The sequence below is a fragment of the Pleurodeles waltl genome, chromosome 4_1, assembly GCF_031143425.1.
Source record: "Pleurodeles waltl isolate 20211129_DDA chromosome 4_1, aPleWal1.hap1.20221129, whole genome shotgun sequence".
Classification (NCBI taxonomy): Eukaryota; Metazoa; Chordata; class Amphibia; order Caudata; family Salamandridae; genus Pleurodeles; species Pleurodeles waltl.
This window is the reverse complement of record NC_090442.1, coordinates 73896119-73911343: the sequence shown is the minus strand read 5'-3', so window position 1 is coordinate 73911343 and position 15225 is coordinate 73896119. Positions and strand designations below refer to the sequence as shown.

The 15225-nt window shown below is 47.0% G+C and overlaps 1 protein-coding gene across 1 annotated transcript in view; it reads right to left on the bottom strand.

Annotated features, from left to right (window-relative positions):
- Nucleotides 1-15225, bottom strand: part of IPO13 (importin 13) — a 370551-nt gene that overhangs the window by 151464 nt on the left and 203862 nt on the right. The window contains exon 5 of the mRNA XM_069227822.1: nucleotides 9065-9231. Coding sequence (XP_069083923.1) covers nucleotides 9065-9231 — 167 coding nt within the window. The remainder of the gene's footprint in view (nucleotides 1-9064; nucleotides 9232-15225) is intronic.

Sequence of the window (15225 nt, the reverse complement as noted above, 5' to 3'; positions counted from 1 at the left end):
CCACACCGCTGCACACATTTATTCCAGCAACTCACATAAATGTGTTTTGTAGCGGGTTTCTGGCAACCAAGATCTCTGGATAGCACCACTCAGTCTCCACGTGTGCAGCACAGAGCACGATACCGGGTTGCAGAACCTGGTCACCTTGCTGCAACTGAAGATCTACCTTGCACAGGTGCGGAGGGGCGACCGAATGAGGAGTACCAACAGGTTGGCATATGCAAACATTTTTGTTAAAACTGGGGTGATCAGGATCAGCTGTGCTCAATCTTCCCACACCTTCGGCAGAACATTCCCGAGGAGCAGAATTGGAAGAAACACATACAGCAGGCTCTGGGACTAGCTAACCCTGAAGGCAACTCCCATTCAGAAGACACTTCCTCTTCTGGGCTGCGGCGAAGAGATCACTGTGTGGAAACCCCAAACTGGAGAAGATCAACTCTGTAAATTCAAGATGAAGTTCCCATAGGTGGTCCTCAAGCAGGAGGTGACTGAGCATCAGCTCACAAGCTGAGGGAACCTACAAGCCTCTGCATCCACTACCACTGGAGAAACGCCTCCCTACTTAAGGTCCACACGCCAACGTCACCATGCCTGCTGACAGTGGAAGTGTTGACCATTAGGAATGAACGGCGTTCCCAGAGATGGATGAGATAAATGCCTTCTTGGCAAGGTGGATTACTCACAGATGCTGCTCCAACTCTGACCATAGGTCCTGTGCTATCATGCTCAGATGGGCATGTCGTCCTACGGAGGAGGCGTCCACGACTACAGTAGCCTGCAGTTGTGGAGGGTTGAACTGACTACGCATATTGAGGCTGGTCCAGCAGTGAATGTCAGAGTACAACAACAGGAATATCTGAGCAGAGAGGCTTCCCTAGAGGTGAAGTTATTGCAGTTGCATGACCACTAGAGGACTCTTCTCCGCCATCTGGCATATGGAATCAGATGGATGCACAAGTCTATAAGGCCAAGCATCCGCAAGACCTGTTGGACTGGAAGATGCATCAAAGTCCGATACCTTGGAATCATCTCTGTAAAATCCCTGATCCTCTGAGATCCAGGCTGTGTCCAGCACTGCACTGATGAAGGTCAACATCTGCATTAGTGTGAAGTTGGACCATCGAGTGTTAATCGTAAAGCCCAAGTTGGTGACAAGGGTCATTGTGAGCCAAAGGAGCACCACCACCAGCGCTGTGGACTCTGCCTTCACCAGCCAGTTGTCAAAGTAAGGCATTTTTGTCCTCCAGTGAAGCTGCCACAAGTGCTGGCATTTCCCAAAAAACATGAGGTGTTCATCAGCCTAAATGGTACGACAGTGATTATAGTTCAGGAACCTCATGTTGGACCTCAGGTAATGACTAAGCCAGAGAAAAAGTGAAAGATGGAAGTTGGCACCCCGGAGACAGACACACACTAGACAATTCCCCAGATTCAAAGTCATTAACCCTTGCCACAGGGATAGCACCTTGAACTTGTCCTATTGAACAAACACATTACAATTCAGAAGCAAAGAGAAGGAGAGACAAAATCGAAGTGTAGAACAGAGAACTTGCTGATCAGGAGGATGACTTTGCTGTATATCATGGCCGTCTCCCAATCAGTTGAAACATAGGATGAACCATCATGAAACGGTGCATTTAGTCACCGCACTGTAGGAAAGTACCATCTTGCCTGGCATGTTACCCCCATATTTCACTGTATATATGTTGTTTTAGTGTATGTGTCACTAGGACCCTGCCAGCCAGGGCCCCAGTGCTCATAAGTATGTGTTCCCTGTGTGATGACTAACGGTCTCACTGAGGCTCTGCTAACCAGAACCTCAGTGGTTATGCTCTCTCTGCTTTCTAAATTGTCACTAACAGGCTAGTGACCAATTTCACCAATTCACATTGGCATACTGGAACACCCTTATAATTCCCTAGTATATGGTACTGAGGGACCCAGGGTATTGGGGTTCCAGGAGATCCCTATGGGCTGCAGCATTTTTTTTTCCACCCATAGGGAGCTCTGACAATTCTTACACAGGCCTGCCACTGCAGCCTGAGTGAAATTACGTCCACGTTATTTCACAGCCATTTACCACTGCACTTAAGTAACTTATAAGTCACCTATATGTCTAATCTTCACCTGGTGAAGGTTGGGTGCAAAGTTACTTAGTGTGTGGGCACCCTGGCACTCCCGCTCTCCCCGGACTTTGTGAGAGCGGGGACACCATTTCACGCGTGCACTATACATAGGTCACTACCTATGTATAGCGTCACAATGGTAACTCCGAACATGGCCATGTAACATGTCTAAGATCATGGAATTGTCACCCCAATGCCATTCTGGCATTGGGGAGACAATTCCATGATCCCCTGAGTCTCTAGCACAGACCCGGGTACTGACAAACTGCCTTTCCCGGGGTTTCACTGCAGCTGCTGCTGCTGCCAACCCCTCAGACAGGTTTCTGCCCTCCTGGGGTCCAGCCAGGCCTGGCCCAGGAAGGTAGAACAAAGGACTACATCAGAGAGAGGGTGTTACACCCTCTCCCTTTGGAAAAAGGTGTCAGGGCTGGGGAGGAGTAGCCTCCCCAGCCTCTGGAAATGCTTTGATGGGCACAGATGGTGCCCATCTCTGCATAAGCCAGTCTACACCGGTTCAGGGATCCCCCAGCCCTGCTCTGGTGCGAAACTGGGCAAAGGAAAGGGGAGTGACCACTCCCCTGACCTGCACCTCCCAGGGGAGGTGCCCAGAGCTCCTCCAGTGTGCTCCAGACCTCTGCCATCTTGGAAACAGAGGTGTTGCTGGCACACTGGACTGCTCTGAGTGGCCAGTGCCATCAGGTTACGTCAGAGACTCCTTCTGATAGGCTCTTACCTGTGTTACTAGCCTATCCTCCTTCCTAGGTAGCCAAACCTCCTTTTCTGGCTATTTAGGGTCTCTGCTTTGGGGAATTCTTCAGATACCGAATGCAAGAGCTCACCAGAGTTCCTCTGCATCTCTCTCTTCACCTTCTGGCAAAGGATCGACCGCTGACTGCTCAGGACGCCTGCAAACCGCAACAAAGTAGCAAAGACGACTACTGCAACCTTGTATCGCTGATCCTGCCACCTTCTCGACTGTTTCCTGGTGGGGCATGCTCTGGGGGTAGCCTGCCTCCTTTTTGCACCAGGAGCTCTGAAGAAATCTCCCGTGGGACGACGGAATCTTCCCCCTGCAACCGCAGGCAACAAAAGACTGCATCACCGGTCCTCTGGGTCCCCTCTCAGCACGACGAGCGTGGTCCCTGGAACTCAGCAACTCTGTCCAAGTGACTCCCACAGTCCAGTGACTCTTCAGTCCAAGTTTGGTGGAGGTAAGTCCTTGCCTCCCCAAGCTAGACTGCATTGCTGGGTACCGCGTGATTTGCAGCTGCGCCGGCTCCTGTGCACTCTTCCAGGATTTCCTTTGTGCACAGCCAAGCCTGGGTCCCGACACTCTAACCTGCAGTGCACGACCTCCTGAGTTGTCCTCCGGCGTCGTGGGACCTTCTTTTGTGACTTCGAGTGAGCTCCGGTTCACTCTTTTTCGTAGTGCCTGTTCCGACACTTCTGCGGGTGCTGCCTGCTTCTGTGAGAGCTCCCTGACTTGCTGGTCGCCCCCTCTGTCTCCTCATCCAAGTGGCGACATCCTGGTCCCGCCTGGGCCACAGCAGCATCCAAAAACACTAACCGCGACCCTTGCAGCTAGCAAGGCTTGTTTGCGGTCTTTCAGCGTGGGAACACCTCTCCAAGCTTCTTCACTACGTGGGACATCCATCCTCCAAAGGGGAAGTTCCTAGTCCTCTTCGTTCTTGCAGAAACCAAAGCTTCTTCCATCCGGTGACAGCTTCTTTGCACCCTCAGCTGGCATTTCCTGGGCATCTGCCCACTCTCGACATTGTCGCGACTCTTGGACTTGGTCCCCTTGTTCCACAGGTACTCAGGTCCAGAAATCCACTGTTGTTGCTTTGCTGGTGTTGGTCTTCCTTGCAGAAACCCCCCATCACGACTTCTGTGCTCTCTGGGGGTAATAGGTGCCCTTTACACCTACCTTACAGGGTCTTGGGGTGGGCTATTTTTCTAACCCGCACTGTTTTCTTACAGTCCCAGCGACCCTCAACAAGCTCACATAGGTTTGGGGTCCATTCGTGGTTCGCATTCCACTTTTGGAGTATATGGTTTGTGTTGCCCCTATACCTATGTGCTCCTATTGCAATCTACTGTAACTTTACATTGCTTGCATTACTTCCTTTTGCTATTACTGTATATTTTTGGTATTGTGTACATATATCTTGTGTATATTTGGCATCCTCATACTGAGGGTACTCACTGGATACTTTTGGCATATTGTCATAAAAATAAAGTACCTTTATTTTTAGTATATCTGTGTATTGTGTTTTCTTATGATATTGTGCATATGACACCAGTGGTATAGTAGGAGCTTTGCATGTCTCCTAGTTCAGCCTAAGCTGCTCTGCCATAGCTACCTTCTATCAGCCTAAGCTGCTAGAAACACCTCTTCTACACTAATAAGGGATAACTGGACCTGGTACAGAGTGTAAGTAGCCCTTGGTACCCACTACAAGCCAGGCCAGCCTCCTACACACACTATCCCTTCTTCATGCCTTGGTACCACAAACACTATCTGCAAAGCACATCTTACTTTCCATCACCTCAAAAGGAGACAGCACATTAAAATGCAACACAAGATTAAAAAAAGCCTTTCAGAAAGCACACCACTAGAGGTGACTTAAACAACAATGGAGATCACAGAGACACATTAAAGCTGACAGGGCAGCAGGTAACCGGTTGAGAGAGTTGCCTATGGCAGAACTACTAATAGCTGGAATAGCCTTATAATTTTATTCAGCTCTGATGCAACTGCCTCACTGTTGATGCCAGTCCCATCAAGAGAGTCGTGGCTCTGCTATTCTTGAAACAGGAGTGAACCAAAGGGTAGTGGATCAGCTCTATACACATCCAACATGGACAGATGGAAGGTCTCAATGAGTGCTTTGTCAAGAGACAGCAGGCTTCGGAATCAGCTTGTGTGATAAAGAAGAGCAATAGCGAAGAAGAGAACAAAATAAGGGAATTAAGCTGCGACTCCGAGCGATCCTTGGTATTGGACAACTTCCTTTGGCTCTTTTGGTGTTTTTTTGTGTGAACATCTCTTGGCATATCGTTCCCTGACAGGGGTCTTACCCTGTTGGGAGAAAGGGGTATTCTTTGGTGTATCCCTGCAGGCCCTGGCTAAGGATAACGTGGTCTCCTGCTCCTGGACTGCCTTTGGTACACCAGGGAACACAAGTTAAATGTTACTGAGTCATCATTGGTAGACTCCCTAGAAACATCCACTTATGACACTGCTTCAAACTTGAAACCTCCGGAGAAGAAATTCATCCTAGTTGCTGCTGAAGTTGTGGAGTTTTTCGTCGGTGAAGCACCAAGAGACAGAGTTTGGGTCCGAGTCAAAGAAGTGAGAAAAAGTAAAGCCAGTAAGCACGTTGGTCCGGTAACTACAATATATATCGATGTCAGCACCTCTGGCGGGCGAGGTCTAGGTTTAAGTCACATGGAGTCACCTAGCAGTGCTGGAGAAAAGGTTTTGTAGCTCAGTCTAACATGTGGTGGGATATTCTTAAGGTGAGGAATCTGCATGAAGACAATCATCAGAAGAGAGCTTTCAGACATGTTCTGTGTCCCTTCCCAACCTCACAATTCCTTAGAATGGACCCAGTGCTGAAAAATCATTCTCAGATCCCAGGAGGCAAGCAGATGTGCTGCAGATGTCTCTAGTAGCTTAGGGGCAAGGATGGCGATGGAGATGTGCTTCTCCAATGACATGCTAAAGTGCAATGCAAAGGCAAGAGAGGGCGAGCACTAGTGCAGCTGCGTAACATCTCAAAGGATGTGCCGACAGAACCGCAGTCTCTAGCACACTCTGGTACAGCTTGCTTCTGTCCTCCATCCCATGGCTATGGCTTGCAGGCATGGAGCAAACCAGTCTCATATCAGATCTCTAAAAGCAGAATCTTTTAAGCTCAGTTTGTGAACCATACTGACCAGTGCCTGTTCTGGGCCATGCAAATTATTCAGCCACCTTGGCACATACTCTGTATATCTAAGATCAGTAGTATTTGTTTCTAAAACTCTTAGTACGCTTGAGTATCTAATCATATTGAGTGAAAAGAGAACCACTTTACTGATACTGGGTCACATGAATGGAAGCAAGTTTCCAGTTCCAGGGTCTGAAAAATTAACCCCACCATCTCTTGACTTTTCCTACTGTAGGAAGGGGTGGGCTAGCTCAAGGAGAGAGGGGCACTGGTTCCCAACAACCTGAGCTCATTTCAAGGCTTAATTAGCTAATCATTCTGCTGAAAGTTGAATATGCATGTATAACATTTGTACAACAGATTCAACACCGCCGTGGAACATACAGTTAAAGGCCCACTCACCCACCGCTCATGTTAACCAATGTGGGCTTTCACCACATGATTTCTCCAAACCTCACTGTGATCTCTTTATCCACCTTATCAAGGGTACTCTTCAATGCAAGATCAGCGAGCAAACTCACTAGCAACAACAGTGACTTGAACGACTGTCTCTTCATCTCCTGGTCAACAACAGAACTAGTTTTCCTACTAGACGTATCCCGTAAACCTGACCCACTGCTGCTTAACTATAACATCACTGGAAGAAACAGAAGCATAGGGTATGGATACATTAATCATCTCTGATATCACCTGAAAGGCAATTCTTCATCCTAAATATGCTTTCGTGAACATACAGTCATTAAAAGCATCACTCAATCCATATGTAAGGTCCAGGCTTCTGTGCTTTAACAACGTCCAAAGATGTTGGTCACTGTATTTCTGCAAGAGCTGCCACACCCTGCAGACACTTATCATTCCAAAACCTCTTGCATGCTGAATGACCTCGGATGGAGGATGCTTTAGATTTGTTCCCATAAAGGTTAATTGCAGACAGCCTCATACATGCCTGTTACAGTGAACCCATGACATACGGTTCACCATGAACACTAATATCAACATCATAGTTTGTGCCACTCTAGCTCAGGCTACTCCTGTATCGTCTGCAACATGGTGGCTACCTCACCACCCACAACAATCCCTCAGTTGTAGCAGATGCTCCCACGCTGAGCTATCAAGGTGCAAGTGAAGGCAGTCCTACACCAGACAGCACTTCAACATACATAAAAAGGCACATAGAGTACTAATGGCCACCCCCAATCCGGACAATCAACCTAACACCTCATCTCATGTACACCCTCAAACCTCAAACTCAACTATCCCACACAATCAACTCTCTTGCCTCCTCTCCAGGAACAACCATAATCATGCCCCAAATCCTACAGCTTTACTATAGGAAATATATCAACACTCTTTATATTGTCACTGGCAGGGATACGGGCCAAGACAGCAGGGGAGTATGTGGTGAGGAGATATGGACCGTGAGGGCAGACTGATATGGGCCAAGCGGGAAGAGGCATATGGGCCGGGAGGGCAGAGGGATAAGGGCCGGGAGGGCAAAGGGATACGGGCCGGGAGGGCAGAGGGATATGGGCGAAGATGACAGATGTAAATGGGCCAAGAGGGCAGAGGTAGATGGACCAAGAGAGCAAAGGGATATGGGACAAGAAGGCAAAGGACAAGAAGGCAAAGGGATACGGGACAAGAAGGCAAAGGGATATGGGCCAAGAAGGCAAAGGACAAGAAGGCAAAGGGATACGGGACAAGAAGGCAAAGGGATATGGGCAGAGAGGGCAAAGGAATATGGGCAGAGGGGGCAAAGGAATATGGGCAGAGGGGGCAAAGTAATATGGGCAGAGGGGGCAAAGGAATATGGGCAGAGGGGGCAGAGGAATATGGGCAGAGGGGGCAGAGGAATATGGGCAGAGGGGGCAGAGGAATATGGGCAGAGGGGGCAAAGGAATATGGGCAGAGGGGGCAAAGGAATATGGGCAGAGGGGGCAAAGGAGTATGGGCTGGGAGTGGACAGATATGGGCTGTGAGTGGAGAGATAAGGCCTGAGAATGGACATGGGACAAGAGGTGGATATGGATGCAGGAGTGTGTTGCAAGGTGGTGTGTGTGTATGGGTTGTGAGTGGATGGGGTGAGAGTGTGTAGGTAATCTTATTGAAGTTGAGAGGAGCTACTTTTAGCAAGGGAGCAATGGTCAGTGAGTCTTTGAAATTAGGCCGATCAAATTCCAAATGAATGTGACAACAGTAAGCAGGGACATGTTACAAGTGTTCTTTCTCTACAGAGCTAAATATTCTGAATTTGCCAGGCTGTTAAGAATGGCACCTCTTGTACCCTCCTACCACCAAAGGAAACTGTCCAGCAAAGCACTCCTCGTGTCAACTCTGCTGGTCAATGTGGGACCAATGACAAGAATCCAAAAGTGATAACCCGTGCATGGGCAAAACACAGGAGTTTGCGGAATAGGCTACTTCAGAGGTGGAGCCATCGTTAAAAAGAGCTTCCCCGCCTCTCTCAAGAAATTACCACCTTGGATGACCCTAGGTGTTTACAATTCTAATTGTTCAAAGGTCAAGCATTCAAGCTATTCAAACCCACATATATATGGGATACAGAACCAGTGTCAGACCAATGGGACAACCCTTTCTCATGGTGAAAACCCTGTGCACTAGAATGTTAATATTATTTGTTTCCCTGCAATGGCTTGAACACGACTCGAGCAATCAAATGATGTCATCACCGTTGAGACAGTAGGTCTTGGGTTATTAAACTATAGTTAAGGGATGCTGGCTTCAAGACGTGGAATCTACTAAATCATGATAATTTATTTTGGTAAAGAGATTAAAAAACCTGACATATTAATTAAGGTAAAGTGGAGGGCCATGAACGATTTGACTGGTCAAAGTAAACATGGAAACAGATAAACTTGGGGTCATCATTTGATGCTATATTCCATTTTTCTATCTTTATGTCTTTCATATGGAAGTTTCTCCTGGCCATTGCCTTCAGCCAGCAGCTTTGAAGACCACATCCCACCCAGGCTCCTGTACCTGTAGATCCGGAACTGTTCCTTCTCATCAGACGACCAGGATGCATATTCCTCATCCGCAGGGAACTGGGCCTTGTGCAGCAGGACATCCACCAGCTGGAAGTACACAGGCCGGTAGATCTGCATGTAGACTGCCTGCTTCTCGGTCTCGAAGGAGAGGATGTCATCCTGAGAAGGCAAGAGGACTCAATGAAATCTACTGTCATCAGTGCACACATACCAAGAGGCATGTCCACATGGCCCAATCCCCTCGGCCAGATGTTCCCCTGATCTCTCATACATCTCCAAAACATGCAATTGCCCAACCACTTAAGGAGTCACAGTCCTTCCACTGGTATTTAAACCACTACACCGTCAAGAATGTTGCTGATTTACCCACTCCCTCTCCCGGTGACATCCATGACATTTTATAGTTAGTAGCTATAGTACAGAAGATAATAAATTATTATGCTGTTTCCCAGGATTTTGATGCTCTTTGAGCCAGCTGCCAACAGCTATAACATCAATTTTCAACTCCTTTTGGCTGACAAATCAAAAGCAAAATCGCAGGACCAGCATTGTCCATGTGTACTGCGCACATCACAAACTGAATGGTGACTCCTAGGTAATGGGTGTTCTCATTACCCAAATCAAAAGCACTCAGTGCAAGGACAGCCCAACCATTGTTGAAATAAGCGACCTGCAGGTTCCACACATCTCTACCACAGGCACTGAGCCAACATCCTTACTATACTATCTGACACAGCAACATCAGACGTTTCTAGGTTTTCCACTTGTCCACCTCCCTAGTTTGGTTCCAAGAGTCTCTGTAGATCAACAAAAGTCTGCTGAACGCAGAAGGTGACCTCTGCACAGAACTGGTAAAAAACATACCAGCAGACGAAGAAGCTGTTGACCAACCCAAATGAATGAGTCAATGGAAAACACCAGCAAAGTCCTCTGATCTTTGAGTTTTAGGCATAAAACTTGAAGAGTAAACATTTCCTTCTATGAAAGATGTCTAAGTACAGGCGGCATAGAAGCAACAAAAGCAGAGGAAATTTGGACAACAAAAGTTTACCTTTTCTCTTCAAAATAAAGTCTATCCTAAGCTACGGAAGGTATAAGTCCCTGCCTTGATAATGCCCACTTCTCCTAACATTTTCTACACATGTAGGAACTGCAGTGTTAAAGAAAAGTAGGATGTGTGATCACTAGTCAACCGAGGAGGTGTGTCATCTATCCTCCCAAAATAGACAGAAAACAATAGCACAAGAACAGACTGGTTGTGCTAGAAAATACACTAAATACCAGCAACAAAAATGCACTGAACACATGAGAATTATTTTTTTTGTATTGACAACAGTGGGTCATCACCCACACGGGACCTCATGCTTCATCATAAGGCCTGCTCCTTACCCCTCCAAGAGTTGGCTTGTAAGGTTGGGGTGAGCTCCCACGTGTGCATGTCTTGTATTGGGAGCATGAGGAATCTAGCATAGTTTCATTCAATCAATTACTGTGATGGGCAGCAGGGCTGCTTGGTTCTGCTATGGGAACCCCTATGATTAAATCTCCCTAGATTTAAACTTTGTCATCCTTTGACAGCTATAAAAACAAGAACAAGAAGGTCTGACCCATTCCCTAAGTTTATTTCTACAGGTTTCATGCCTGTAAAGCCTATCCAGTCAGCAATACTTCTTCAGGACAAGGGGTCTCTGGCTAGGCCTACCACAGCTACCGTCCCTCAATACTGTCAAGGTCGTATGTAAACAGTGTGTGCAGTCACCAGATTACAGTGTTGCTCTCCCGATCTGCCCCTTGGAACCTTCCTGATTCAGAACCCTATAGACAGACTGAAAAGAGGTAATCAAGCACTCAAAGAGAAACTCAACAAACTGGTCAATACATCTTTGCTTCATATGTGTGTGCACCCTTGTCAACCCACCAACTACCTCTGCTGAAAAGATGTGCCAGTTGCAAGCTCACTGGGCCTCTAAGCTTAGAGTTACCATAATATTGAGAGCAGCAACATTTTTGTGAAGTATCACTCCATGCCATGTGACAGTACTCAGCTTTCAGCCCGACTCCCCTGGTTGTGGGTTCCGGTGTGGGCCGGTCTCCAGCCTCTCATCTGCAGCAATACATGCAGACAGAAGGACAGTCGAAAGTCTTAATTTTGCTCTTAGTAATTCTTTATATTTGAGAGATCCATCTGACGCAGAGTGTGTTTAGACACAAACTCTTCTGTCTTTCCTTATTTGGCACAGCAGCAATGTAGTGAGTGTGTGATTACCCCAGTAAGAAAGGTACCTTTCCTCTAAAAGGAATGGACAGAGAGCAGGGTGAACAGAAAAACAGGCAAAAGCGGTAAGCATGAAGCAGGAAGAGGGCAATGAGTAGAGAAGCTCAGAAACTCCTCAGCTTTGAGGTATTGTTCCAATGTTCGCATTACTGCTGGCTATGTGCAGAGTGGCACTTTTACTGGGGAGCCCAAGATCTCAGAATATAGAGGACTGGAATAAATGTTTAATATATTGTAATGAGAATAGCAAATGTATGTCACACTTCTCCCAGTGACATCCTGTCTTCACGCTATTTGGGAACCACTCTGTATTCTAAGAGACACAGATACCCAAGAGTGATTATAAATGCAAAACCCAACTAAAAGCAACCAATAAGCATCTGTTTAAAATAAATGCCATTAAATGAAGTGTATATTGTACGAGGTGTGCAAGCCCTCTGCAGAGGGGAACATAGTCATCACGCACCTGCTAAAGGATGATGTATGCTGATGATATCAAAGCTGCTGGGAAAAGCAAAATTGGAATTGTAAAGTATTGAAGTCGATATAATGCAGGAGTGTTCATGTGCCAAAGCTGCGCTTCATGGATGATAATGTAACACTCGAGTCAGAGCATGCCAATGTTAAAGGGTGTAAATGAACACATTTCGAAAAAATTAAAACACAATTTTTGTAATTTGTTTTTTTTTTGTTTAACAAAACTTTGAAGTACTGCAGGAGTCAACTAAGAAAGACCACTCTGCCTGTGGAATCATAATATTCTGTTATTGATGGACCAAAAAGCCACAAATACATACCAAGAGAGCAGATATTTAGAGGAAAACTGGTTTGCTTTGGTACTGGCTCAAGAGCCATTGGAAAAGCTCTTCTGAGACTTTGAATGTTATTTGACATGCAGTGTTCGCCCCTGGGTAGCAGCTGCACCCATCAAAGAAAGCTAGCTGCGGGATGTTGGGTAAATGGGACTCTGAGTATCCTTGACACCGAGGTACACCGACACAGGTGAAGGGAGTGGGGAGCTCATGGGGACCCCCCCGCCCCCAGGCGGAACGCCATTAGTGCTAACTTCAACCCCTGTCAGTGGGGAAGAGGGTCACACGGACAGCAGGGTCGCAGGGTCACTAATAAAATGTACCAGTTTGAGTGTGGCAGGGCACTTCATATTATGAGTTTGGAATATAGTTTAGTAAAAGTATGTGATAGTGACCTGTCCACCTTCCCCCCTCCCACCCGGGATCTATGTTTATGGCCTATATATTATCGAACCCGTTTGAAGGGGGAGTCTTAGATCTCCTTGGGGATAGTTAGAGGTCCTCTGCCCTGTGTGGTTGCAGTCTAAGCTTCATCTGCGACATTTATGCATAAAGGTCAAATAGATTTTGAGGTAAAAAGTCGAAGTTTGAATGCGGTCTGCCTTCGGAAACAGTACTGTAGTGTCCGTCTAGTAGTGGAATTCCGTACCTGTCTGGAGAAGTTGTTACCTTGATACCCGACATGAAGATGCAGGATGAAATCTATGCGGGCCCTTGTGGCTGACATGAAAAATGAGGATGAAAATCTATACAACGTTCTTAATGCCCGAGATGGAGATGCTGGATGACATCTACACAGGGCTCTTGATACCTGACATGAAGATCCAGGATGAAATCTACACAGGGCTCTTGTTACCTGACGTGAAGGTGCTGGATGAAATCTACGCAGGGCTCTTGATACCCGACATGAAGATGCAGGATGAAAGCTATGAGGGGCTCTTGATGCCTGACATGAAGATGCAGGATGAAATTTACACAGGGCTCTTGATACCCGACATGAAGATGCAGGATGAAATCTATACGGGCTCTTGATACCCGACATGAAGATGCAGGATGAAATCTATACGGGCTCTTGATACCCGACATGAAGATGCAGGATGAAATCTATACGGGCTCTTGATACCTACATGAAGATGCAGGATGAAAGCTATGCGGGGCTCTTGATGCCTGAGATGAAGAAGCAGGATGAAATCTATGTGGGGCTCTTGATCGCGGACATGAGAAGAAGACGAAATCTATGCGGGGCTCCTGATGCCTGACATGAAGAAGCAGAATATAACCTATGCGGGGGTCTTGATGCCTGACATGAGGAAGCAGGATAAAATCTATGCCAGACACAAGAAGTAAAAGTAAGTATCAACAGGTCCTGTAACAGCAAGAAACACACATCTATCCAGTGAATTGGTTGCACTTATTTTCATCCAGTAATTCACAGAGAGAGAAGGTTGTGCTCCACTCTTAATACAAGGAAACCTCCTGAAGAGCATATCCCTGTGGAGCAGAATATGTTAAAATGATGACTGATCTACATGCAAGTAGTTAAGTAAGCATTAGCTCTGGTGCTTCAATACAGAGCAATTGTTTGTAATTACACTGCTGGATCACCGGTTCCTTCATTTATTGTCTTTTTCGTTGCACGATTCTGACCCATTTCTCCATTTGGTTAATACTTGCAAGTTTCATCCAGTGCAATCAAGGTCACTAAACGCATAACTAATTACTAAGTTTCAGTATTTTTTATAACTGATCTCCTTGTAAGCCGTTTACTTCAGTTTATAATGTTACTCAAGCGCTCTTCCCTTCTTTGTCTTCCCGCCAAGCCTGGGTGAAGACAGTCATTGACGTCCCCTGGTAGAGAGACATTTTAAGACTAATCTGTCTGGGGACTCCTTTTAACTTTGGACTGTCTTATTAACGGGGAGGTGGGGGGAGTCGGGGGGAGGGAGGGTGGGGGGAGGGCTCTTTATCCAAATCAGACTCTGTAAACTAGACTTAGAGCTCCACTTGTCTGCACCAGGTTTGCCTGATCAATGCACTGTGGATGACCGCTTCTCAATCCTTGCATCCTCTGCACCACTGGCGAGGGTGTGCCTTACAAGTTACCTAGCTACCAACACAGGGAAACAGAGCTATCTATGGGACTGCAGCACCGCCGCTGGATACCGGCGTGGGGAGCTCCTGTGCCCTTCACACACTGGCAGCAAAAGGCTGCAACACCTTAGCTCTTCACCTCAGACAGTCGCCATCGCTGCCTCAGTTCAGGAAGGACCTCAAGACCTGGCTCCTCAACTGACCTCCAAGGACACACCCCTCAGCGCCTTGAGGCCCAATGGGTGAGTAGTGCGCTTTAAAATATCTGATTGATTGGTTCTTAGCTACCACCATGGAGGCACGGGCTACCTATGATGCTTCTTCACCGCTCTTAGCAAGCAACACAGAGAAACAGCTCTATCTATGGAGCTCCTGCACTGTTCATCCACACTTGGATTTATGGTGCTGTTGTGTCCTTCGTGCACAACAAAGTTCGGTTCCACCTCTGTTGTTACCTGCACTTAAGGTGCTGGGGCTACTTGCACGCACAAATGCGGCTCAGCTTCCCCTGTATTTAGAGTGCTGTGCGGCCAGTGTGCATGATGCAGCTCAGCTTCTACCGGTGCAAATATTTGTATTTATGGTGCTGTGGCAGCCCACGTATGCAATGCTGTTCAGTTACCTCCTTCATGAATATCAGTTTTAGAATGCTCTCACAACCTGTGCGCACAATGCAGTTCAGCTTCCGCCTCTGGGAATACCTTTAAGGTGCTGTGGGGACGCATGTGCACAACACTGTTCAGCATCCTCGTCCGCGAATATCTGTATTTACTATGTGGGGTGCTGTGGTAGCCTAGGCGCACACTGATTTTCAGCGTCCTCTGTGAATATCTATATTTACTGTACAGGGTGCTGTGGCAGCCCATGCACACAACGTTGTTCAGCTTGTTCCTCTGTGAAAATCTTCTTTTACTATTTAAGGTGCTGTGGTTGCCCACATGCACAACACAGTCCAGCTTCCTCTTCTGAAAATAT